At 47.5% G+C, this 26462-nt stretch overlaps 1 protein-coding gene across 1 annotated transcript in view; it reads left to right on the top strand.

The window, feature by feature from the left end:
• WWC1 (WW and C2 domain containing 1) overlaps positions 1 to 26462 on the top strand; it is a gene marked incomplete at its 5' end in the record, with an annotated part of 151597 nt that overhangs the window by 89843 nt on the left and 35292 nt on the right. The window contains 8 exons of the mRNA XM_077757363.1: positions 4107 to 4183; positions 5506 to 5585; positions 10368 to 10497; positions 12112 to 12258; positions 13453 to 13526; positions 17185 to 17427; positions 23838 to 23927; positions 24701 to 25239. Of these exons, the coding sequence (XP_077613489.1) occupies positions 4107 to 4183; positions 5506 to 5585; positions 10368 to 10497; positions 12112 to 12258; positions 13453 to 13526; positions 17185 to 17427; positions 23838 to 23927; positions 24701 to 25239 (1380 nt within the window). The remainder of the gene's footprint in view (positions 1 to 4106; positions 4184 to 5505; positions 5586 to 10367; positions 10498 to 12111; positions 12259 to 13452; positions 13527 to 17184; positions 17428 to 23837; positions 23928 to 24700; positions 25240 to 26462) is intronic.

Below are 26462 nucleotides of genomic sequence, written 5' to 3'. Positions count from 1 at the left end.
TATGACCAGTTTGTAGAAAGTCAGCAAGCATAAAAATGACAATTATTAACTCTAGGAAAAACAACCCCCCAAAAAATGTGCTGGAAAGGAAAAGTAAGCAAAGTCAGCTACATGCCTCTGGCCCGAGTTATGTTTACAGAATAAAAGTAATGCAAACACTGAAGATGGCTTNAGGGCCGGGGCTGGAGAAAGGAGGGAAGCTAACCCTCTGTTCTCCCGAGAGATAAGTGAGTAAATAATGCCTAAAACAAAAATAACTTGCTGCCTTTTTGGTAACCAAGAAATTCGCTGAACACATTGAAATGATTCCCTTTTCGGGAGTGAGGTATGGGATAGGGACCTGTGGAATGTTCTTTTTTTCATAATAAACCTTGACTGCTAAACTTGTGGTCATCTGTAACTTGAATAAAAGCTTACGAATCAAAAGCTGTAAAAAGGTGGGCACTTAAATCACTCTGTAAGGTCCTGTTCGAATATAAAATTCCTTTGTTAGAGGGGTAGTGAGGGGATTAGGGACACAAGGGGAGGGAGGTCAATGACCTGTTTCTTGATTGTGGTGCTTATTGATTGAGTGTATTTCTTTTGTGAAAATTCATCAAGCTGTACATGATTTGTGCACCTTTCCACATATATCTTTTTACTTAGATAAAATGTTTACTTAAAAAATGATAACAGGGGGGCACCTGGGTGGCTCAGTTGATTAAGTGTTTTTGATTCTTGATTTTAGCTCAGGTCATGATCTCACAGTTCATAGGATCGAGCCCCGTATCAGTGTGGGACCCTCTTGGGATTCTCCCTCACCCTCGTTCTCTGCCCCTCCCCAGCTCACTTGCATGCTCGCTCTCTCTCAAATTAAATAAATAAACTTAAAAAAAAATGATAACAGGGGCGCCCGGGTGGCTTAGTCAGTTAAGCGTCCGACTTTCACTCAGGTCATGATCTCGTAGTTCGTGGGTTCGAGCCCCGCGTCGGGCTCTGTGCTGACAGCCAGCTCAGAGCCTGGAGCCTGTTTCAGAGTCTGTGACTCCCTCTCTCTCTGACCCTCCCCTGCTCACTCTGTCTGTCTCTCTTTCTCCTAGAAATAAATAAAAACATTAAAAAAAAATTTTTTTTTTAATGATAACAGGCCCATCTCATTTCAGCAGCTTTGGATACAAATAGTGCATTTCATGGTGGCACTGCAAAGCATAAGAATCCAGGCCCCCAAAAGGGAGAGAGGCAAACCATGAGANCAGCCTCTCCTTTTTTAAATTAATTTTTTAAAATATTTATTTTTGAATTTTTGAGAGAGAGAGCAAGCAGGGGACGGGCAGAGAGATGGAGACAGAGGATCTGAAACAGGCTCTGTGCTGTCAGCACAGAGCCCCATGTGAGGCTCGAACTCATGAACTGTGAGCTCATGACCTGAGCTGAAGTCGGACAGACGCTCACCTGACTGAGCCACCCAGGCGCTCCAGGAGTTCGTTGTTTTTTGGGTTCCCTTCCCTCCAAGATTTTTTAGCATGCCCGAAGGAACACGTCCATGTTCCACAGATCAGCACTGCTATTTCTGGTCCCCACGGCCATGCTCCCCTGTTAGGGTAAGGTCTTAACAGTTCTTCATGGGTTCTCCCAGGCTGCTAACATGCTTTCCTTTACAGTTCCTTGTGGTGTAGACCCAAGTCCAGTCTCACGGCCTAATTAGCAAAGTGGCTGGCAGGATGGGGTGCTCATAGAATGGACACCCCCTTGTGAGTGTCTCCCCATCTTTTTTCCTCACCAGTGACTCTTTTCACCATGTTCTTACAATTAATCAGTGGTTAACAAATATTAACGACTTTAAAATTTTGTTGAAAAGTGACCGTCTGGAGGAAATTGCTTAAATCACTGCCTCCAGCTATGTATCCAGCCAAATCCCACCCTGAAATCCCCAAGTTCAGCAAACACCAGAGGAATTAGAATGCAGGAAATGAAAGCTTCCAATTGGAAACAAAAATGTGATTCTGAAGTCCCTATTCCATGCTGATAATGGGGACTGCAAGGTCCTCCCCACCCACCCAGATGTTCTGCCACCCATCTCTTCTGGTAAAGCCTCCTCTTCATCATCGCTGTAAACTGGGCAGAAAGGCAACACTGCCTATGGTGCAAAACATCTTTTCTGTTATTAGGCAGACAGTTTTATTTCCCTTCTCCAGAACTTTTCACTGTTACATTGTAACTTATTCAGTGTTACATTGTAACTTGTGCATAACTGAAGGCCCTACCTCCAGACCCTGGAAATTGCCACCAATCTCTATCCTCAGGAAATTCCAGGCCCCACTGTGCACTGCCCACACAGTGTTCAGAAGACACTAGGTGGGGTGGGGTGGGGGCCTCGAGGGGGGTGGGGAGGGAGCGGATCATGGAATTGCGCACTTGGTTGGGATTAAGGCTCCATGGGAGAAGCTCTTCTCTGGCCTCCACACTAAGAACCCTATTTTGTTCCTTGAACAGTGGGGTTGTGTTTACATTAACGACACCATGACTCTTACATTGGGCCCCTTTCCCTCTCCACGTCACCAGTTAGGAAGCTCAGAGCCAGGTTTGTGGTGCCTGGTAAGGAAGTGGGACCTTTGGTGTTTGCATGAGCCCTGACTAACCTCACACCTGTGGCTGTGATTCCTCATTCTTGTTTTCCCTTTGTCTCATGTCTTTACTTTAAATGTATTTTACTCTGTTGTGCTCATTTTTGTAAGCCTTAAAATATCTTTTCAAGACATAAATGCTTTATTTAAAATTTAAAAAATGCAGTAATTACAACTACATAACAACTGTGGATAAGCAAAGTAATTTTGAGAAAGAGAATTGTATTAGGATGATAGAATTCTGGGTGATTTATTTTCCCTTAGAAATGTACATTAAGGGGCACTGGGGTGACTCAGTTGGTTAAGCATCTGACTTCAGCTCAGGTCATAATCCCACAGTTGGTGAGTTTGAGTCCTGCATTGGGTGAACTCTAGCCCTGCTTCCCTCCCTCTCCCTCTCCCGCTCTCCCTCCTTCTCCCCTGCCTTTCCCCCTCTCCCTCCTTTCTCTCCCTCTCTCTCTCTCCCTCCTTCTCTCCCTCCCTCTCTCTCTCTCTCTCTCTCTCTCTCTCCCTCCCGCCCTCTCTCTCTGCCCCTCCCTCACTTGTGCCCTCTCAAAAAGAAAAAAAAAAATCACTGCAATAAATAAATAAAATTTTTAAGAAATGTACTTTAAGGGGTGCCTGGGTGGCTCAGTCAGTTAAGCATCTCTTGATAATTCTTGACCAGGATTGTGGGATTGAGCCCTGCCTTGGGCTCTGCACTGAGCATGGAGTTCTGTCCCTCTCCCCTGCTTGCATACTCACTCTCAACTAAATAAAAAAAAGTACATTAATATTGTAGAGTATAATAAATAACATTTTTAGTTATTTTTCTGATTATAAAAATATATTCCTCTTAGAAAGTGTGGTAAAGAAAAATACAAGGATGAAAGTTAGTATTATTTATCATCCAAATCTCTGGACATCAATATTATCTTTTTGGTATATTTCTTTCTGTGCTTTTTCTAGATGCATATGTGTATGTTTGTGTTTGTTAACTGTGTATATTTTCCAAACTTAAGTTACTCTTTATAGTTTTTTGTAAACTTGTTTTCAGGTAGCAGTAAGTTTTGGACATTTTCCCTTGTTCAGAATTCCTGCATACAGTCATTTTAAATCATATTAAGTTGTATCGTCCTCACTTATGCATGTACTATATTTATTTAGCAACCCCCCACCCCTTGCTGGGGCACCTGGGTGGCACAGTCGGTTAAGCGTCCGACTCTTGATCTCAGCTTAGGTCATGATTTCACAGTTCATGAGTTCAAGCCCTGTATTTGACTCTGCACTGATGGTGCAGAGCCTGCTTGGGATCCTGTCTCTTCCTCCCTCTTCCCCTCCCCTGCTGTGCTCTCTCTCAGAATAAATAAACTTAAAAACAAATTTTTAAAACCCCCCCTTGTTGAACATTTAGGTTGTTGATGATTAGTCTTTCCTTTCTGGGTTTATATACACGGCCAAATACGCCTTCTCTCCCAAAATGTGTTTCTTCTACAGAACTCTTTTTTTTCTTTTTCATTGCAGTGGTGTCGGGTTCATCATCCAGCTCTAAGTATGACCCTGAGATCCTGAAAGCTGAAATTGCTACAGCAAAATCCCGGGTATGGCCTCTTCTGTGGAAGGGGGTCCTTGAGGCAGCCACAGGCCACTTGCCCACCCAATGGACCAGAGAAGATGCTTCCCCTGGGCAGTGGTGGCCGGTGCTGGCTGACAGGACCCTAAATAACAGCTAGTAGCAGTGGTACCAGCTGCCATCATCATTATCATGGTAACAGCAACGGCCACGTCACCGTAGACCAGCCATGCTGCTCAGTGCTTCACAAATGCTGTCTCATGTTCTTGCAGCAGACCCACGAAGCAGCTATTGTCCATATCTGCACTTGAAAGATGAGCAAACAGAAGCTTAGGGTAACTTGCCCCAAGGTCACAATGATTCAGGCCTACCCAAGGTCACAAGGACTTACAGTTCTTAATACAGTGTGCTCTCTTCCCAGCTATGGCTTATTCTCTATTGTCTTATCTAATTCCTTCATGATAATTACTTGATGACTTCTTGGGGTTAAATATCATTCCCATTTTACTGGCATGGAACTACAGCACAGCATTTAAGGGACTTGCTCAACGGCAAGCCAGTATTTGGAACATTGGTTCAGTGATACTTCAAGTGGTTCTCCAAAATCATGCCTGCAAGAAAACAAACGGGGGAAGTGGGCCGGGGTGAAGCAGTAGGATGTGCTGGAAAGTATGTAGCCTAGAGAGGTGCACCCTGTCTAAAGGGTTAGTTGGGTTTCAGCTCTAACCTGTTGTGGCCGTGCTGGAATGAGGGCTCTGTGTTAGCAGATCTTCTGATTTTAGAAGAGAACTGTACTTAGGCTTATTATGTGAAATCTCTCCATATTTCATTATTAGCAATTAACTTTTTAAATTTTATAACTGCAAGCCCAAGCACAGCATTCCTGCAGGCCAAATCCAGCTCCCGGGCCATGTCTTGCCTCTGAAGTTATTACATTGCCTCTCACCTCCATACACATTACCTGCTTTAAGTAATGCACTGACCTGTGAATTACCATATTCCTCATCTGTCAGAACAGGAGAGGGAGGCTCAGAGAGGTGAGATGGCTTGAGAGAGGTCATCCAGCAAGGCAGTGGGAAGGCCAAGCTCTATCCCAGGTCAGCTGGCACCTACCTGTCCACTTCCTGTTTCCCTCAAGTGAGGGCTGGCCAGGAATGACCTGCAGGACAGGCTGGGATGCTGACTGCACGAGCAGCTGCAGAGACCAAGGCAACATCAATGAGGGGATGGTGTTATGACCTTGTGGCCTGAGGGGCAGTGGGGGGCTCTGGGTTCCCCCTTAGAGGAGAGGGCAGCCTGCACTTCTGTATCAATTCTGATCTAGCCCCATGTGTGGCCTCTGCCATCCAGGTCAACAAGCTAAAGAGAGAGATGGTTCACCTCCAGCAGGAGCTACAGTTCAAAGAGCGTGGCTTTCAGACCCTGAAGAAGTAAGTCCACCTTGCCATGCAGAGCATGGAGATGCCCCTACTCCCCTTCCTGCTTGCCTCTCTCTCTCCCCCTCTCCCTGCCTCTCTCTCCCTTTCTCCTTTAAGGCTGCTCTGATCATTTGATCCCAGTTCTATTACACTGGTATCTAATACTCAAGATACTGTCACCCACAGGGTTGAGGTTCAGAAAGAGAAGAGAAGAATCCTTTCAAACCAGAGATCTCTGAATTCCTGAAGCCATTAAAGTCTGTTCCATTCAGTTGAGTCTTACTCATAGAAACAAGTATTCTGTCATAGAAACGAGTATTGCTGGGCATTTCCGGGCACCTGCCTCATCTCCTCCAGTAGATCCAGTAGGATCTGGTACACGTACAAAAACATACTCTTTTTTTCCCCATAGCCCCTAAAGATGAACAGCTAGTATGCCCCACTGAAGGAACAAAGGTGTCTTCCCCAACACCGATCATTAGAAGAGTATACACAGTGCCATGCACACTGCTAGATGGGTGATTTAAGGAGTTCCCAGGATAGCTTAGACCAAGCGTAATTTTCACTTGTGGAAGCTGACTTGCCACTGAGGTGCAGCTCTTTTGTTTCTTTAGAGCAGGTACGTTGATGGCTATTTATCGTTGTTATACTAGCAAAGATTTGTTGAGCAGTTACTCTGCCGGGAAGCACTTTCAGTGTTTCTGCTTGGGTGGCCTCATTTGATCCTCACTGCAACTCTCTAAGGAATGTTCTTTTAGCTAACTCCACTTTATAGATGAGGAAACTGAGTCACATTATTGTTAGGAAGAATCACACATGCAACGAACACTTCTGCACTGAGTCATGTTCAGTATATCTGATGGACTCAGTGTATAGTCATTACAGAGGTGCCTGGGAGCCCTCTTGGAAGTCTGAGGGAGGACATCCAGATTTCTCTGTTCTAAGGAACATCTCATGTAGATTCCCAGGGAGGCCACATCTCTACAGATAGCAGCTTCTATAGTCACTTGCTTTTTCTCGCTCTCTGAATCTCAAATCCACCCCCACCACTCTGTGGCCACAGCTCCAAGACTGGGGATGTCTGTCTGTAAGCTCTCTTGATCCAGGGAACTGTGACCACTGGAGGGATTGGTTAGTTCTTAAGTCTTCCATCCCCCAATCCCCCATTGCCTGGCAGGGAGAGAGCTACCATGAATCCCCCACCACACAAGGTTTAAGAAAGTATGATTTTGTTTTATAGATTGTGTATAATACATGTTTTTTTGTATTACAAATTATGGTTTTATATATGTGTGCTTACATAGGTACATATGTTATTAATATATGTATACATATGCCAGTGACAGTCGAGAGCAGTAATTTGAGCTTAGAAAATTCCTTTTTGTGACCTATAAAGCAAATAACCTCATGAGCCCTTCAGAGTCTGAGCACATAGTTGAAAGACTACTCACTCCCACGTCATCTTACCACAGGGGCCTTCCCCTCCTCCCTCTTCCTGCAGTCCTCAGGAGCTTCTGGTTAGAACATTTCCCATTATTCTCTGAGCCACCACAAACCTGTTTTACCACTTTGTCACCCTGTAGCAGCATTGAAAATTCTTGTTCTTTGGTAAGTTGATGCTGAAACCCCAAAGACAAGCCTTCTTTTTTTTCCCCTCCTCCCTCCACCCAACTGATGTTTGATATCAGGCCCAGATAAGACTCAAGGTAGCTCTGACTGCCCACACTTGTTAACTGGCTCCATGTTCACTGTGGAGGAAGGCATCTGCTTTAATACACACCTTGGCATAGAAGGTTAGGAATGTAGCTACAAGAGGCAGATGGCCTGGGTTCAAATCCCAGTTCCCTGGGACCTTATAAAAATGACATAACCCCCTTGAGCTTTGGTTTCTTTATCTGAAAAATAAGTTACTGTGAAGATGAAACTGAAGTGTGTCACAGTGCCTGGCAGTGAGTGTAAGGGTCAGTGAGGGGTGTTGGGGGTGACCTCTAGCTGGGTGCCTGCTTGGATTTGGGGAGGAACTTAAATGAACTCTATTTGCCCCAGGCTAAGGTCTGTGCTGGGTAATGACTATGCATCAGTCACCTCATTTCATTGTCTTAATCTTTAAGAGAAGTTTTTGTTCTACCCCACTTTATAGATGAGGGCACTGATGAGATTGAAAATACACCCAAGGCCCCCCAGTCAGTAAGCATCAGGGCTGGAATTTGAACCCAGGACTGTTGGATTTAGAAGCTCATGTGCTAATACCTTCCTTCCTGGCCTCCTCCTGGCTAATCCCCTCCTCATAGCCAGAAAACATGAGGCCTCTTTTCATGTTGCTTGGGATCCTTTTCAGAAGCTAGTGGTGGGAGGTGATCTAGTCACTTCTACCTTAGCCTCCTCCCTTTGCCTAGCATGGGGGATTGTGAAACTGATCCATTTGTCCGGTTCATGGTCAGCAACCCCAATTTAAAAAAAAAAAAAAAAAAAGAAATGTTGTTGAAGATTGAAGGATACCTCTTAGGAGACTGAAAAGAAAAATCATGATGAAAACTTGGGACTTGGGTCCATCAGCTGCCTTGAGCCCTTGTAAATAGGAAGAAGTTGAGACTTGGCATGCCATCCCCATGGGTGGAGGGCAGTGCTGCATCTCCCTACATGCCCCCCAAAGCTGCCCTGCCCCAGTAAGAGTTGTCTGGGCAAGACTGAGAAGAGCTGGCTGCTGTCACAGCCTTTGTCCTGCTTCTGTGCGGCTGTGCTGCGGCTCCTGGGTGTGTGAATCTCTGGATAGCTGCATAATTCGGAAATTCTAAAACACACACAGCCCACTACACCCTCCTCTCCCCTACTACCACACAACTTTTCTTTCCCTTAAAAAGAAAAAAAAAAGATTCATTCACTGAGCACATAATGGTGACCCTTTGTTCCCCTCCCCCCAACCTCAATCCCAAGAGTGTTCCCTCTTGGAGCTACTCTCTGGAGCCAAATTCCAGAGCCTGGGTTGCTAAGGCCCCTGAGGAAAATCAGGTAGAGGCTGTCTGAGGAGCCCAAGGCACAGCAGACAAACCGCTTCTGTCTCATCCTGCTGAGGATTCAAAGCCATCCTCACCCTGTTGGCAGAGGACAGCTGGGCACAGCCCCCTCCCCAGAGCCCCCAGCCCTGCTCAAGCTAAATGGCATCTCCCCTGCCCTCCTTCCCACCATTTGGGGCAGGGCCACCTCCGGTCCTGCGGGATCCTGCCCTCCACAGAGCATCTCGGGCAGGCCTCTGCTGCAGAAAGCTCCATTTAGGCTAATTTTTCAAACTAAATCTGAGACCAGTCTTAGCCAACCTGGCAGGCTTGCTCAGGCCCAAGTCCTCGAAGGGAATAGACAGGCTATTTTTAGTGGGGAGACATAAATGGGGCTTTGTTTTCTCTCCACGGAGGCTGAAATAACGGAAGGGAAGGGGGAGGGCCGTGCTGAGACCCGAGTTCTCTCCCGAGTCGTCTCCCTCTCTCCTGCTCGGAGGCACAGACAGACCAGGATGAAAACCTGCTCCCCCATCCGTGATTCCCCACTCAGGTTATTTTTAGCCCAGGACAATTTGGCCTCTAGCAGGAAACCAGGGAGGAACGCCTGTGAGTGGTTTCTCGTCCTGAAATAATGGGTTTGTGGTGTTCCCTCAGATGGTAAAACTTCCTTTTCTCCACTGAGGACTAAAAAACCTCAGGCCTAACCTTTGGGGAAAGTGTGAAGCATTTAAAATTTATCTCTGCCTTCCTAAGCTTCTCCACACCACAGCCTCCTTCCCCACAGGGTGGGGACTGCCACCATCTCTGGTTCAGTCTGATCTTTAGAAAGTGGCATTTTGGCCCTTAACTTTTTTTTGTTTAACTCCCCCTCCACTCTCCAAAATGAACCTATATGTAGGTATCAGCCTGGATAAGCTGATTTCGTACTTCCCAGTGCACTTGATTATCCATCCTTTATCCCATTTAACATTCCCAATGGTTTCGTGAACATGGGCTAGGCAGGTGACATTATCCAGGTTATTTTAGAGGAGGAAGCTAAGCCTCTGTGTAGACGGCCATGCCCAGGTCACACTACTAAGTAGTAGGGTGGGAGTTTTCCATCATTCACACCTTTCCTTCCATGTGTGTTTACTCAGCAAACACTTAGTAAAGGCAATGGGTCTCAGTTGAGGACGATCTTACTCCTCTCCCCCAAGGGACACTAGACAAAGTATAGAGGCATTTTTGGTTGCCGCGGCTTGGGGTCAAGATGCTACTGGCACCTAGTGGGCAGAGACCAGGGGTGCTACTAGACACCCAACAATGTACAGGACAGCCCCCCACAGCAAAGAATCATCCTACCCAAATGTCAAAATGCTGAGGTTGAGACACTCTGAGTTAAAGGACTGTCCTGTGTCTGATACCAAAACTACTTAAACATTTTCAATCCTGCCTCTGTCCCAAGCCTGTTAGAGACAAGTCAAGAATACTACCACATGCATTACTAGCTAGAACACAGCACAATGATTTCAGTGTCCAGCTATGTACAGTGTTATGGGAACACCTAGCCTAGCCTGGAGGATGCAAGAAGGCAATCAGGGAATGCTTCCTGTAAGAGCTGCTTGGAGGACCTTTCAAGAGTGGTATTGCTTCACACTGTGAGACATTTCACAGGCAGCTGGACCTGGGGAGGGACAGCGTACAGGACAGAGAAGAGACTTGTTGCGGGACCAAAGTGTGTTGTCTGTGCTTTATTCCCTGGGGAGACTTCCTCCTTCACCCTATCTTTTTCTGACCTTTCCTTTGGACTATTTCCTAGAATCGATAAGAAAATGTCTGATGCTCAGGGCAGCTACAAACTGGATGAAGCCCAGGCTGTGCTGAGAGAAACAAAAGCCATCAAAAAAGCCATCACTTGTGGAGAAAAAGAAAAGCAAGATCTCATTAAGGTACGCGAGTTCCAGTGATGTGCGTTCCATCTCTCAATTTCTTTTTTTTTTAAACTGTATTTATTTATTTTGAAAGAGAGAGAAGCACAAATTGGGGAGGCGTAGAAAGAGAGGGAGAAAGAGAGAATCCCAAGCAGGTTCTGCACTGTCAGCGCAGAGCCCAACACAGGACTTGGGAACCCACAAACCATGAGATCATGACCTGAGCCGAAGTCAGGTGCTTAACCCACAGCGCCACCCAGGCACCCTCGGAGCACTTCTCTGTGCCAAGACTCACACTATTTCCACATGCAGCACAGATCCCTGAGCTCTCATCACTAGTTTGCTTGGGATTTCAGTCTCACTGTTGAATAGGAAAAAGAGGTTCAGAAGCCATAGGGGACTTGCCTAAGGTCACCTCGCTGACAGAGTTGTAACAGGAGCCATCTGTTCTAGTCCAAAGGTCATGTCCTTGTCACTGGCTCTGGCCACTTGGCTTACCTCTTAGAACCAAATGGAGGGAGGTGGTTTTGACATCCATAGCCCTGACCTCAAAATGTAACACCTTTATAAGAATTACATTGCATGCTCTCCTGTGCTGAGGACCGAACAAATGATAATCAGTGTGATTTAACGTGCCAGGCCATTGCGCGGAGCACTTTGCATGCATTATATCTCACTTATCTCTTACATCAGCCCTAGTTTATCCCCTTCATGCAGAAAATGGCTACACAGCTCAGAGTCCATGGTGGAGCCAGGATTTGAACCCATGATCACTGACACAGAAGTCTTATTCTTTTAACCTTTAGACACTCTACCTCCCTTCACGGAAATGACACTGACCTTGAGATACTACATTTGTTTGTGTTCCCCTTGGCAGATTAGGAGTCAGGCTCAGGGGTGCTATAACTGATGTAGTGAAGGGAGCTTAATGCTCTAGGACAAACAGAATGATTTCAAAGCTCTTTCCCAGAACAGCAACCTGATGAAAGTGTTCAGGTGCTAGTGGACAGTCGTCAGCCATGTTCCTATCATGACTATCAGTTAAGAGCACTGAATCTTCAGTCAGAGCAGGACCAAATCCAGCTCTGTTATTTGCCAGCCTTTGCATGTAACAACTCCCTTATCAATGAAATGGGGATAATCCTAGGTCGTTTTTCCCAGGATTGATGTGAGGATTAAGTATGATGATAAAGCTGATAGTTCCTGAGTGTTGGCTGTACTAGCACGTTACACGGGTCATCTCATTAAAGCAGTGTGGTAATCCTGTGAAATAGGCCCTGTGGTTATCTCTACTTTTTAGGAGAGGAAACTGAGGCACAGAGAGCTTAATCAACTAGCTTAGGTCACCCAGCTAGGAAGTGGCAGAGCATTGATTCCAAGTCAGGCAGTGTGACTCTAGAGCCAGTTTCCATACCAGTCTCTCCCATGTAAAACACCCAGCACAGTACCCGCCACCAAGCAGCCACCCACTCACTGCCAGCTCTCCGCCAGGTACGTGGAATATCCAGAGTGAGCATGGTTTCCTACTATATTATGAAAGGTAGAGAGGAAAGCACGTGGAGGGTGATAAACCAGAGCTCCCTCCCAGAAAGTCGGAAAGTCATGTTGCTAACCCTACCCTCCCTTCCTTAGAGCCTCGCCATGCTGAAGGACGGCTTCCGCATCGACAGAGGGTCCCACTCTGACCTGTGGTCCAGCAGCAGCTCTCTGGAAAGTTCAGGTTTCTCACTGCCGAAACAGTACCTGGACGTGAGCTCCCAGACGGACATCTCTGGAAGTGTGAGTAGGCAGTGTACCCAGGATACTACCGTAGTGGGCAGTTGCCTTCTCATTTCTCACCTTGGGAGTTGACTGGTATCTGTCTGTGGGCCTGGCTGCTAACTCAGCCGCCTGGAGCTCTGTTCTCTTTTAGGGACCTCTTGGCCCCAGGATGACATGAGATGATGGTGTGGGGAGAAAGCCTGCATTGACTCCTCGGTCTTGAGTGTTGCCTAGCCATGTGCTTGCATCTCTAGATGCTACACAGAAAGCATGTTTGAAGGACCAGTGGCTCTCCCTGGTTCCCTTCCTACAGATTTGCAACACCATTCTATTTTTCTTTCACCAGCTGTGAAGCAGATGATACTTTCCCTCTGTTCATTCTGAAACAATACATGCAGCTTTCAGACAGCTCTCTTCAAAAGCTCAAGTCTGGTCATCGTAGTGAATAGTGTGAGCACCATCCAAATTTACTTCATGAAAGCTTTAGAGCAGGACTGACCTACAGCCGTCCGGAATGTTTGGAGAACTTTTGTTTCCCTAAAGCAGGTGACATTGGGCAAAGCCGCCTCCCAGCCTCCGTGGCTAAATGCTCTTCCTGTCTGGTTCCGATAGCTACATCCCCACTTGCGAAGAGAAGCTATATCCATGTCTGCTTTGGTACAAGCTGCCTTGAAGCTTCTTGCGACTCTTGACAGAAAGGGCAAATGGGCTGGCCCTTCCTTCTCCAGACCACCCATATGTCCAGCTACAAGCCACCTGTAAGCCTCCCTGCAAATTCTAGGACCTTCTCACTCACTCAGTGTTTCAGTCCTGGCTACAGCCTCCCTGAGTTTTCATTTGAGCCCCTCCCCAGCTCCCCCAGGATGCCTTTCTTGTATATTGGCTGTCCCTATTTCCTCCTGACCAGCTGTCCTCCATGCTGCTGGGTCTTGAATGGGCTCCAAGCCATTTGGGGCTGCAAGATGATATTCTGAGCTCTCAGCTTCTCTTCTAGAAGTGATAGGTGTCTGAATTTGAGGGTCTTCCCACAGCCTGCAGGAAGAAAAGTGTCTGCCTGACTAGCTTCCCTGCTATCACATAGCCAGCTTGGTAATTGGGGGCTATTCTTAGCTACTTCCCACGCAAGCTGTCAAGTCTCTCATGAGCTCTTGAAATCCAACTCAGCACCGGCCACAATGGTCATATAATTCCCTACTTTGTTCTCTCCCTCAGTTTGGTGCAAGCAGCAACAATCAGTTGGCAGAGAAGGTCAGACTGCGCCTTCGATATGAAGAGGCCAAGAGAAGGTAATTGGGGGCTGGGGGCAGGATGGTTCCAACAGTGATGATTACCGTTGCAGAGTGTCTGCCCCATGCCTAGCTTCTCACACACCTCATCTTTAATCATCAAAGATTATGAAGATCAGTATTATGACACGTATATTTTAACCCTCTCTGAACTCAAGAGAGGAAGTGACTGAGTCAGGGACACTTCACTAGATAAAAAGTAGAACTTTGTTTTGAACCCAAATCTGTTAAGCCTCAGAGCCTCATTATCTTTCCACTTACTGGGCTCAGTTTCTCTAATCAGGGTTTTCCAATGATCCTGTAAGTAGTGTGGTTTGAAGGAGCACTTCTGAGGTTTAGCAATAGGAGAAAAAAAATTCTGGATACTGAACGCTTGAGTGTCTCCTTCCCAACTGGGAGCAAGCAGTGCTTGCCAACTGTGTAGATCCCAGTGACTTTAGATATTCTGTGGCTTCACAGTCTCTTAAGCAGTTAGGTTCCACTGCCACAAATAAAATTAAAACAATAATCAAACCCGATATTTTTAGAGCATCTATTAGGGGCCAGGTATTGTAATAAAGCATTCCTATGTGTACCATCTCATTTAATTTTAAAAGCAACCTTACAGCACATCTTATATGATCTCCATGTTAGAGAAGAGAAAGGTAAAATCAGAGATGAAGGGGTCAGAATTTGAACTCTGGACAATCTGGCTCCAAGTCTGTGAGCATCCTATACATGAGGCCAGGCTTACTGGGAAAGAAGCATGATGGTGAATAAAGCCAGGCATGTCGCATCCATTCCTGCTTAGGTTACACTGCCTGGCCCATGGGCAGTGGCAGTGCCTAGTTTGCCCCTCTTCCAACCCTGTGTGAGCAGCAGAACCCTTTGCAGCAATGACAGAAATCCTATAGAAACTAGAAGAAATAAAAAAGGGAATTTGTCAGCTTATTGAATTCCAAAGTCCTTGGATAAACCAGCCTCAGGCACAGCTGGATCCAGGGATTCAAATCCAGTTACGTAGACTCAGTTTCTCTTTTCTCTACCCTGCTTACCTTTGTGTTGACAGACTTTCCTGTCAAAATGAAAAGGTGACCCTCAGCAATTCTAGAGTTATATACTACCAGGTTAGCAACCCCAGCAGCAGGAGGACCTACCTATCCCAACAGATTTAACAGGTTTGAGGTTTGAGGCTCTCTGGCTTTTCCTGGTGATCTAATCATTGTTGCAGTGTTGGAGGAATTAGAATTCTCTGAAGGTCCAGGCATGGGTCATGTGCCCAACTCTCAGAAGGGGATTGAGGTCAGCTTTGTGGGAACCAAATGACTTAAGCATGGGAGGAGTGATATCCCACAGAAAATTTGGGAGTGTTGCTAACAGGAGAAATCGGATACTGGTCAGGTAGAAAAAACACACTCTGTGCATTATTTCAGCTCCCCCTAGAGGCCCAGCAAAACAGCAGGACTTCTGCATTTGGACAGCTACTTGTCCCCTCTGAAGGGGACCAGTCTGAACCCTGGCTGTGTTCTGGAGAGACTAAAGGATTGAAATCTTCCCTCTGAGGTTTGAGCCATTAAACTTCCCATCGCAGAGCTTCCTGGCTCATCTGCCGTAATCCAGCTTCAAGCCTCGCTCTTCACCCAGAGGTAGTTTAAGTGTCAAGGATAGAGCAGCCTGCTGAATGGAAAGCAGGTTGCAGGACTCGAAGGTAGGAGGGCAGGTGGCTAATGAAAGGACTGTGTGCCAAGTTTTGTCACATGTGCATTTCTGCAGAATGAGTCTAGTAGTTTCATCAGCTTCGCCAAAGATGGCCCGAAGGTTAAGGAACAATGGGAAAGCACCACTAGAAATTACATATAAGCGTCAGCCACCCCTTCAATGTATCGTGCATAGTGGAGCCCCCATCAGACCTGTCCACGCCACTCCATCCTCAGAGTGGCGGAAGCTACAAAACTATCCCAGATGACTCTCTTTGTGAATGTGGAATTTAAATTAATCAACGTTAAGAGTCCCTCTGATACACTTGGCTGGGGAATGAGCAAACCTAGATGTGTTTGTCTGCATGGATTTTTTTACTACACAGTGTGGAGATTTTGACCCCAATGATGTTTTTATAAAATAAGGGTTGGGCCACATGTCTGCAGATGAGATTGAGCTGGGAGTCTAGAGACCTGGGCTCTCAACACGTACTGGCCATGTTTATGACTTGCAATCTTAGGTGAACCATATCCTGTCTTTGGACATCTGTCCAACAGGTTCACCTCCAGGTCTTATCCACCCTTTAGGGATCAGGTGAGGTTAGGATGCGATAGCTGAAAGCCTTTTTGCAAAGGCTGAATCCCAAAGGGTCACATCATGATTCCTTTGAGATATTTGTAGCAATAATCTTAGTTATACTGCAAATCTTCTTTGGATCCGAAGATAATTATACCTGATATCTATATGGCACTTGGCAATGTATAAAGAGCTCTTAATGATAAGTTTTCAGTCAGTTCTCATAACCCACATTGCAGGTTCCAGTACTGTCCCGGCCTCCAGGTGAGGGTACTGCTTCCCAGAGAAGTTAAGAGATCCAGCTCCCACCTCCTTCCTTTTAACATTTAATAAGTGCCTGCAGTGTACCAGGCACTATACTAGAAGTTCATGGTACCAAAATGATTTCTTAAGAATGGTTCTTCTGTAGAGGAGCCTGGGTGGCTCAGTTGGTTAAGCATCCGACTTCAGCTCAGGTCATGATCTCACAGTTGGTGAGTTCAAGCCGCATGTCAGGCTCTGTGTTGACAGCTCAGAGACTGGAGGCTGCTTCTGATTCTGTGTCTCCTTCTTTCTCTGCCCCTCCCCTGCTCATGCTCTGTCTCTCTCTCTCTGTGTCTCTCAAAAATAAAAATAAACATTAAAAAAAATGATCCTTCTGTCAAGGCCAGAGCCAAGACTCTGGTTAAAGGCCTCTGACCCCAAATCCAGTTGGTCACACCACACCGTGCTGCCACCATTCTCTGGGCTGGGAATATACAGTTAGCAATTGCAGGGTTTGCTGTCATTGTAGTGGGCCCACGACTACCACTGGTTAGGCACCTGGTATGTGCCAGACACTCTGAGCACATTATTGCTCATTTTCAGAACAAGACTTGGGGAGTTTACCCAATGTTATATACCTAGTAAGTGGTTAGACCAGGTAATAACCGTAGTAGCAGAAACATTCATTTGAGTGCGTACTGTGTGCCAAATACTGTGTTTTGAGAGTTCACAGAATATGTCTAAAAACCTTACACCACAACGCCATGACAAAGGAGCTTTTGTTGTTCCCTCCAGAGAGATGAAGTGACTTGCCCAAGGTCACATAGCTGGCGGTAGGAGGCTATTGCCTGGTGATGAATCCACCTCTCTGTTCTACCAGGCTTAATGTCCCTCAAGGCAAGGACATTGCTTTGTTTATGTGTCGTCCCCACCCCTGCAGAGCCTAACTCACTGTTGGCACACGGTAGGCACCACTTGGGTTTGTTAGATAAAAATATATTCCTTGAGATCACCTGCTGGTCCAAAGGAAGACAGTCACTGCCAGAGATTACTCTGAGGATGTCATGGCTCCTGGTACCTCATAATGTTGGAAACACAGTCTGTTACTCTGCTCCCACAGTGCCGCTGGGCACACCCGTCACGCTCCCCTCTCCTCCCACAGGATCGCCAACCTGAAGATCCAGCTGGCCAAGCTTGACAGCGAGGCCTGGCCTGGAGTGCTAGACTCTGAAAGGGACCGGCTGATCCTCATCAATGAGAAGGAGGAGCTGCTAAAGGAGATGCGCTTCATCAGCCCCCGAAAGTGGACCCAGGGGGAGGTGGAGCAGCTGGAGATGGCTCGGAAGCGGCTGGAGAAGGACCTGCAGGCAGCCCGGGACACCCAGAGCAAAGCACTGACGGAGAGGTGGGGTTGGGCTGGGGCCCCGGGTGGCATGGGACCCTATCCTCACTATTGGTCATTCCTGCATGGAAGCAGGAGGGGTGAGAGGGACCATCTGGGGCATAAGGGCTCCACTCTAAGAACACTCAGTGTAGAGATCTTGCAACTTGCCAAAGTAGCAAATTGGGGAAAATGATTCACCATCCAAAATACCAGGTAGCTGGGAGTTTACACAGGGAATCATAGCACCAAAAAGTCTGCTCCAATATAGGTTTTCAGAAATTATCTTCTGACTAAGGTAAGCCACACAACCCTATATAATGTAGTCATTTGCCAGCTTGGTGACAGTGACTCATGTGATAGAGAAGTTTGACAAAATTGAGCATGCATACTTTTTCTGTGTGTGATATCCCTCTGATATTTTCTCTCTTGCATTTCTTTACATAAGGGTCATGACCCGTTAAGTTGATCTCACCTCATGCAAAGGGGTTGCAGTTTGCACTTTGAAAACCACTAGTTTAGGTGGGGGTGCAGAATGAGATGGTGACAGGGACCAAGAAGGCAATACAAATGCCACAGGCCCACGTGCTGATAGACCGGGTCCTACTGGAGCTCACAGCAATCTCCCCCCTTGTCTCTAGTGGGTACCAACTCCCACCTCCAGCCGGTGGGAATTCAGGCCTTGGGTTGCCAGAGGTCCTCATATTTCAAAATAAGAGCTGTCTGCATTTAAAAATTTTAACTACTGGCAACTAATTTAATAACTTTTAGAAATATTGTGAAGGCTAAATCACATTCATTCATGGGCTTAGTATAACCCAAAAGCCACTGGTTTATGTTCTCTGGATAACAGACTTGATTTCCTTCAGTGTCCCCCTTGCACAGAGCACAACCCTGTGTTCAGAGCAGGCCCTGTCCTCAGCTTCTCATTCATTCTTTCATTCTGTTCATCAGGCCATCGTTTATTCATTTATTTGAGAAATGTTTTGTTGCACATATTCTCCATGCAAGGCAGTTTGGAGAATTCAGAAATTAATAAGGCACAATCTCTGCCCTAGTGCCTTTCAAATCTATTCTAGTTATTCTCACTTTCTTAGGCAGCAGACTTTATTGAGCAAGGTGACTGCACTTAAGGAGCTTAGAAGTGAAGGTAGTGATTTTCACGTGTGTGTGTGTGTGTGTGTGTGTGTGTGTGTGTGTGTGTGTGTATGTTTGGGGGCAGGGATGAGCAAGGGAATTCCACTTTTCCAGTGAAATCAGAGGTAGAAGCCCAATTTATAAAGCAGGTAACCTTACCTCCAGCCCAGGGGAAGCAGGCCAGAGTCCTAGGTGCCTGGATGTGTGCTTCTCCATATCACCCGTGATGGGTCCTGAGATCCCTTCAGGACGTCTTCTGAGCTCAGCAACTCCCAGCTCGCATCCTACTCTAGCACCTGAATAAGCCCCCCTTGCATGTGGCGGGGTGCCAGAGGGATCAAGTTGACCAGCCAGCCTCTGCCTGGCCTCTTCTAAGCACATCAGAGTCCACTAATCTTTAAGCCCTTTCTCAGAATGGCTACCAGGACGTGTTGCTTTCCTCCCTTCCACCCTCCTCCTGAGAGCTGACAATCTGACCCAACACCAGGCAGGTGGAAGGAGGAGACAGACAGGGCTTTCATAATTCGTGTTTTACAGCTCTTGAAGCACCTGCTAGAAATCATTAGGAGCAAGACTCTGTCCTGCTCTCCCTGGAGCTGCGTACTTTGAGGAGAAGTCTTGAGTCTGTAGTGCCCTGTGCCTCTAGTGTTAGTTGAAAAAATGGTTAGCCAGCCTAAGCACACCCTTCCCAGGCTTCTGTATGCATCTTCTGGCCTCTTCTAACAGGCACCTGGATCCCTCACTTATTCCCAGAGCCTACAGCTGCGAAAGGTGAACCTTTCGCTGTTCATCATGCTCACAGCCAGCGTCTGAAGAGAGCACATTCATAGCAGCCTTACTCCTTGTTGAATCAAAAGAGAAACCCTTCCCACCGCTGATATTGAGCAAGTCATTGACCAATATGGACTTCACTTGCCCGATAGGAGGGAGAAAACTATAACTATGCATTGAATACCTATATAGTCTGAAGGCAGCCATTTGGACCAGATTGTGACTTGAAGCTCTTCCCTGCTATAATAATTTTTATTTTTTGAAAGGCAGATTGGAGGTTATCTTAGAGACTCCTATGCTACATGCAAAGGCTGCCACTATTGCCAGACCCAATAACCTATATCATCTCCTTTAAACTTCCCAGCAACCCAGAGACATTGATTTTATAGGTGAGGAAACTGAGGCTCAGCCAACACTACCAGATGGCAGAGCTGGGGTTAGAACCCAGGCTTGCTGGTTCTGGAGCCCATGCTTGCTGAGGCCACTGCCCAGTCAGAAGGGCTTTTATTATTACCTCAGCCCTGTCTTTCAAAGGTCCAGTTGGCCCTGAGAATGGTGAGTTTACACAGCCAGTCCAGTGAAGCCAGAATCCCTACTCCACAGCCATGGCTGATCAGATAGCCCAGAGGCCCCAGAGGTCCATGCAGAGGGAAGCCAGGGGGCATGTGGGCAGGAGGAGGAGAGAGCTTCAGGAAGGGTAGGGACAGCGCTGATGGCTCTGATCATCCTACAGAGGAGAGAGGAGAAAACCAAGCCAGCAATCTCTTGTCTGTGTCTACAGCTCTTTGCTTCTAGTCCTGTGTTTTTCTGAGTTCATTTCCTGGACTCTGCTGTTCTCTCTCTAGGTCTCTTTCTCTCCTTTGTTTCCTCTGTACCTTTCTCCTCTCTCTTGTTCTCTCCCCCTGCCCACTCTCCAACTGAGCATATGATGCTCCTTAACCCACACATCAGCCTTTCCACTCAGGAGTCTTTGAGAAGGATAGGAATAGACATACCCAGGAAGGGACCACAGACCTTCCAAACCTCAGTCACAAATCAGTCACAGTCAGACAGTCCCGCACTCCATGCCCCCCCTTTCCGTGGGCCCTCCCCACCACTTCTGAGAGTTGCTGTGGAGTCACAAAGGGGGCTTGTTAGTGTGTGGACTCCCTGGACTCCTCCTCAGGGACCAATTCCTCAGGCCTGAGATGCAGCCCAAGCTCTTGCATTTTTAACCAGCACCATAGGTACTGAGCCACAGCTTGTGGGGATTCCAGCTCCACCTTCTGGATCCTCTGCCTGCTTCCATGCTTGCTACGTTCGTGGCTTCCCAGAATGTGCCAGGCATCACACACAAATGCCATGTGTCCTGTTAAGCCCAACGTCTCTGCTAGGAGGCCTGGGCACCTGCGTGTTTCTGCTGGCAGCTATGCCCCCATGCTCAGGGAGTTGAGGCCACCTGATTCCCAGTCCCCTTGGCGTCCTAGTGGGGCTCCAGTGGGACCTGCATTTAGTGCCAGAACATGCCTCTGTGACCTGTCTCCCAGATAACAGGAAAATGCAGGTAGAAATGGTGAGCCCCAGCTACTCCTGAGCCCACAACATCACAGCCTTCAGGACTTGCTCTTATTGGAGTCAGGAGATCCCACAGTCTTGTCCATTCCGTTGAGAATCAAGGGTTTTGTTCATTATGGGCTCCATCTGCCAGTCTGCTGCCTGCCACACCAGCCCCAGGCAGGACTCTGAAAGAACAGCACCAGGGATTGAGCTGCCCAGGAACCATGCCGAGTCCCTCATCACCTTGCTCGGTTGTCTAGAGTAAGCTGTGGTCTTCATTGCAGAGCCTGTGTTGGTGGAGGGAAGGCATAGTTAGGTTTTCCCATGAGAATGAACTCTTTCTCCCAGGCCATAGGCTGGATTGGCTGTACTTTGGGAACAGGTCAGTCAGTCCTTCTCTAGCAGGGTAGAATGAGGGGATATGAGGCTGACAGTGGAACACTTTTGTTTGTGGGACATACAACATCCAGCCCTCAACCAGGGCAGCAGCTCACAAACCTTAGTGTGCCTAAAAATCACCTGTGAGCCCTAATGGAGATGCAGATTCCTGAGCTCTGCCCTACACTTTTCAGTCAGTTGACCAAAGTAGACCCCAAGAATGAGAATTTGATAAGCACCCCTTCCCTTCTGCTACAGGAGGTCTGTGGACCACACACTGAGAACCATAAGTCTAGTCGATACATAAGGGCAGCCTACATCATGTGTTTGCAAGGGTACAGCCTTGCTTAATGGAGCCCCTTCCCTGTCAGATCCTGGGACCTTAGAGTGGGCTCACTCCAGGGGTTAGAGGGAACCTTCCCTGGGGCCAGCACACTGCTTAGAGCCCACCCAAGCTGCCCTTCACACAAGATCTCAGGAGAGGCTGGGGTCTGAGAGATGGGCCTGTATCCAGTGGTTTCTTCTAAATGCAAGGATTTTGCCTCCAGGGAGGTAGTTACTGAATTGGGCTTTAGTATCAGATATCAGACATGCCTTGGTGCAGATCTTTGCTTCCAGCTTCCAGCACACAACACCACGCTCCCCCGCATCTTCTCTGGGCTCTCTGGCTCCTTTACCAACTGTTGCCGGTCCATTCAACCGTCTTGCGCTGCATATACTCAGAGCTTAGTCCTGGGTCCTCCCTTTTCCCCCCCAGTATATTTACCCTTAGGTGGTGCCACACGAAAGTACCACAAAATGGATGAAATGTATTGTCTCACAGTTCTGGAGCCTGAAGTTCAAGACCAAGGTGCTGCCACGATTGTTTCTTTGGAAGTTTCTCTCCTTAGCTTGAAGGTGGCCATCCACACATGAATGTCTATCATATCTTCACTTGGTCTGCTTTGTGTGCATGTCTGTGTCCTAATCTCCCCTTATAAGAATACCAGTCATGTGAGATTAAGGCTTATCCATATGACCTCATTTTACCTTAATTCTTTAAAGGCCTTATCTCCAAATACAGTCACATTTTGAGGTATTGAGTTATTAAGACTTTAGTATATTACTTTGGAGGAAGGGGACACAATCTGGTCATCTTTTTCATGTGGCGATTCATGTGATGGGGGTTCCCCCACCTTTACAACAGCCCACCTGTTCAGTGTTCATACCCACACATCCATAAGGGAACTCTTCTCTTCCTCTGGGCTGTTCTGCCCATTGCCCTCCCATCTCAGCAGAAGCCATCTCAGATCCAGTCAGTTGCTAGTGGCAGGAACCTCACAGTCTGACTCTTAACTCCCTCGGCTTTGCCCTCATCCAGCCCGTGACCTTTCTCTGTCTGCTCCATCTGAATCACACCATCATAGCCACTCCCAACCCTTGTCCTGTCTCCCATCCATAGCCTCTTGCATTTTCCTCACATTAGCCATGGGGATCTTAAAATGAAAGAGGTCCCTGCTGTGAATCCCTGCTTGGAATGTTCTTTCCCCTACACTTTTCCTGGCCAACTTCTGCCCATCCTTCATATTAGCATAAATTTCCCCACTGGTCAGGAAAGGCCACCTGCTGCAGGAAGCAACCACCCAAATTTCCATGGCTTAATACGGTAGAAGTTTTCCTGACAGGCAGCCTTCCATGTGTTTGGTCATTCAGAGACCCAGCCTCTTCGGTCTGTGGCACCTTCCACTTTAGAGCCCTCTAAGGGGCCGTGAAGAAGATCCACCAGCTTCTCTTAACCACCTCAGCCTGATGCACATTCTTCACTCACATCCTACTGGCAGGAACTTGGTCCCATGCCCAGCCACCCAGCTGCCAGAGAAGCTATGAAAGGTCCAACTGTGGGCCCAGGGAGCTCAGGAGAGCACACGCTAAGCCAGAAAGTCACTTGCTCAAAGATCCCCACCGGCTAGTCTAAATTGGGTCTCTCCTGTGTTCATTTCCACCATTCCATACTTTTTCTTCATGAACCTTGACACACAATAAGTTAGATTCGATATTTGAATATTTTCTTAACATGTGTCCTCCCCAACCCTCCCCAGCAGAATGTAAACTCCATAAGTGCAGAATCTAGTTCTGTTTTGCTCACATCTTTAGCCCTAGTGCCAACACCAGGTTCTGGTATGAGGTAGGCACTCAGCAAATACTGGTGGGTGAGTAGAGGCCAATGGATGGAAAAGAAGGAGAAGGGAGAGATTGGTTGGGTGGAATTCTAATTCTACCACTAATTCTCTAGCTTTAAATTATTTAACTCTAAGAGACTCAATTTCCTCATATGTAAAGTGGTAAAAACCATTTTCACTATGCAGGGTTCTTGAACAAATGAATGAAAGCAATATTATACATTTCCTAATACAGCGCCTAGTATATATAGGTGATGAATATAGCAGTTTCTATAGGATCATATGTGGAGGCCATGTCTCTCCCAAACATCATAGTGAAACATTTCCAGAAAATTCTCATGTGTTTGTGGATCTGCATGTACATCTCCACAAGTATATGCCTGTGATTCTTCATCCAGGCAGCTGGAGGCTGGTGGACTAGGGGCTCCCCACTCATACCTTCTCTCCCTGTAGGTTAAAATTAAATAGTAAGAGGAACCAGCTGGTGAGAGAACTGGAGGAAGCCACCCGACAAGTAGCAGCTCTGCACTCCCAGCTGAAAAGGTGAGCGGTGGGCCACGCAGGAACAGCCAGACACCAGCATCTTAAGGTCACCCAGGCTCTGCCCCTCCTGGGTCCTCCATGGCTTGAATGTGGACATTTGGAAGTATAGTGGGCAGCTGGTTAGGCTGGTGGACTCGGGCTGGTGTGGCGTGGCCAGGGCCAGGGTCCCCCACCTGTATGCGCTATGACGCCCGCNGTGTCCCATTCACATCTCTAATACCTGCCCACCTGCTTTCCTGACACAGAGCAGGCCTCAGGCCCGGACCTCGGTGGGCAACAGTGCAACGCTGGAATGTAATACATTTTGCTCCGTCAGATATTTTTAATCCTTGCCTTCTATTTATTGTAAATGGTGCTGCTTTTCCAATCCCACTTAGGATATAAAGTTTCCTTTTAATATAAATATATTAAAGAGTAAAGAGTGAATTTATCTGAAGAAAAATATCAAGAAATAGGGCTGGATTTATACAGGGAAATGTAGTGTGAAAATGGACTACGGCCAGTGGAGGTTTGGGAAACAGAGGAAAAAGTGGACTTTCAAGGCCACTGACTTGGATTGGAATCCCACTTCTGACACTTTCTGATTATGTGGCCTTCTGAGGGTTCCTTTTTAGTGAAGTGGGGGTACACAGTCACCCCTGGAGACCATCAAGAGGGTCCAACAAAATTAAGTGTTCAGAGCAGCCACAGTGCTTTCCAGAGCCAAAGAGGAGGTTCAGGGTGGCCCTCTTCCCTCTGCGTGCCCTCACCCCCCACTGTCTCCCTGCCCCCAGCCTCTCAAGCAGCATGCAGTCCCTCTCCTCGGGCAGCAGCCCTGGATCCCTCACATCCAGCCGGGGCTCCCTGGCCGCCTCCAGCCTGGACGACTCCACCTCAGCCAGCTTCACTGACCTCTACTACGACCCCTTCGAGCAGCTGGACTCAGAGCTGCAGAGCAAGGTGGAGTTTCTGCTCCTGGAGGGGGCCACAGGCTTCCGGCCCTCAGGCTGCATCACCACTATCCACGAGGACGAAGTGGCCAAGACCCAGAAGGTGGAGGGGGGCAGCCGCCTGCAGGCCCTGCGCTCCCTGTCTGGCACCCCGAAGTCCATGACCTCCCTGTCCCCCCGCTCCTCACTCTCCTCTCCATCCCCTCCCTGCTCCCCTCTCATTGCTGACCCCCTGCTGGCTGGAGACGCCTTCCTGAGTCCGCTGGAGTTTGAAGACCCAGAGCTGAGTGCCACTCTTTGTGAACTGAGCCTTGGCAGTGGCAGCACCCGGGAGAGGTACCGGCCAGAGGAGCCAGGAACGGAGGGCAAACAGTTGGGCCAAGGTACAGAGGGGGAACCATGACGAGGGAGGAGGGTAGGAACTGCACTCAGGCCTGAGTGCAGACGCCATTGGTAATTACGGTCATTTACCGACTCCTTTCTATCTGCCCAGGCTTTATGTGTATATCGATCCATTTATTCATTCAGGAGGCATGATTTTATGTGCTCACTACATTCCAGGTCCCGGGCTAAGGGTTTTCCCATGATGGATCCGTTCATTCAACTGATATTAAGCATCTATTAACTAAATGCCAGGTCTTGTGCCAATGCCTAGATGTGGATTCCTTCACGTATTCATTCAGCACACGGGCCATGTGCTGGGCACAGTGTGGAAGACAGGCAAGCTCCAAGTCCCTGTCCCCAAGAAGCTTACATGCCAGGGAAGGCACAGACAATAACTGTACAACCAGACCAGTAAAAAGCCCTAGGAGAAAAATAAAGCGGGATGTGATAGTGGCACTCAGGTGGGGGTGGGGCTGCCAGTTCAGATTGGGTTGTGAAGGAAGACAACATTCAAGTGGGCACCTAAATGGTGAGAAGGAGCCAGCCTGGGGAAAAGCAAGAGCAAAATCTCTGAGGCCACAGGTTAGAGGTCACCAACAAGCCAGAGAATCAGGCAGGGTCCCGTCGTTTAAGGCCTGGTGGGCCATGGTAAGGAGTTTGGATTTTATCCTAATAGCAGCAGGGACTCATGTGACTACTTGAAGCCAAGGAATGACAGGATCTGGCCCCCACTCTGAATGGAGTCAGAAGGAATACTTTGGTGTAGATTGAGATTCAGGTAGGAATCTCTAAAACAGAAGATGCTGATGGTGACAGTTATTCATTAGGAGAAAAATTCTTTAGCAGCAACCATATATTATAATAGATTTTATAGGGTATGTTGTGTGGCGGGCTGTGTGGTTTATACAGTGAAATGGTTACTTCTATTATGCCCATTTCACAGATGAGGAAACAGAGGTTTAGAGAGGCGATGTCACTTGCTTTAGGTCCCCTAGCCAGCAAGTGGGAAAGAATGGATTGAAAGAATCTGGGTTTTTCTGATGCCAGAACCTGCCCTCTTTATTGTCTCACTCCTCTCACGACGCGTGGCAGCCCTGTGTGTTTACTCCTGGGACACTTCTGGTGCTTACTGGTCCCACCACGCCCATCTGCTATGAAGGTCAGAACTGTGAGCAGAGTGCCCTGGGGCTCCGAGGCTTTCCTGGGCATGATTTATCGAGTA

Source organism: Crocuta crocuta, unplaced genomic scaffold, assembly GCF_008692635.1.
Source record: "Crocuta crocuta isolate KB4526 unplaced genomic scaffold, BGI_CrCroc_1.0 scaffold131, whole genome shotgun sequence".
NCBI classification, from domain to species: Eukaryota; Metazoa; Chordata; class Mammalia; order Carnivora; family Hyaenidae; genus Crocuta; species Crocuta crocuta.
The sequence above is the reverse complement of the archived record's forward strand: the minus strand, read 5'-3'. Positions and strand labels throughout refer to the sequence as shown.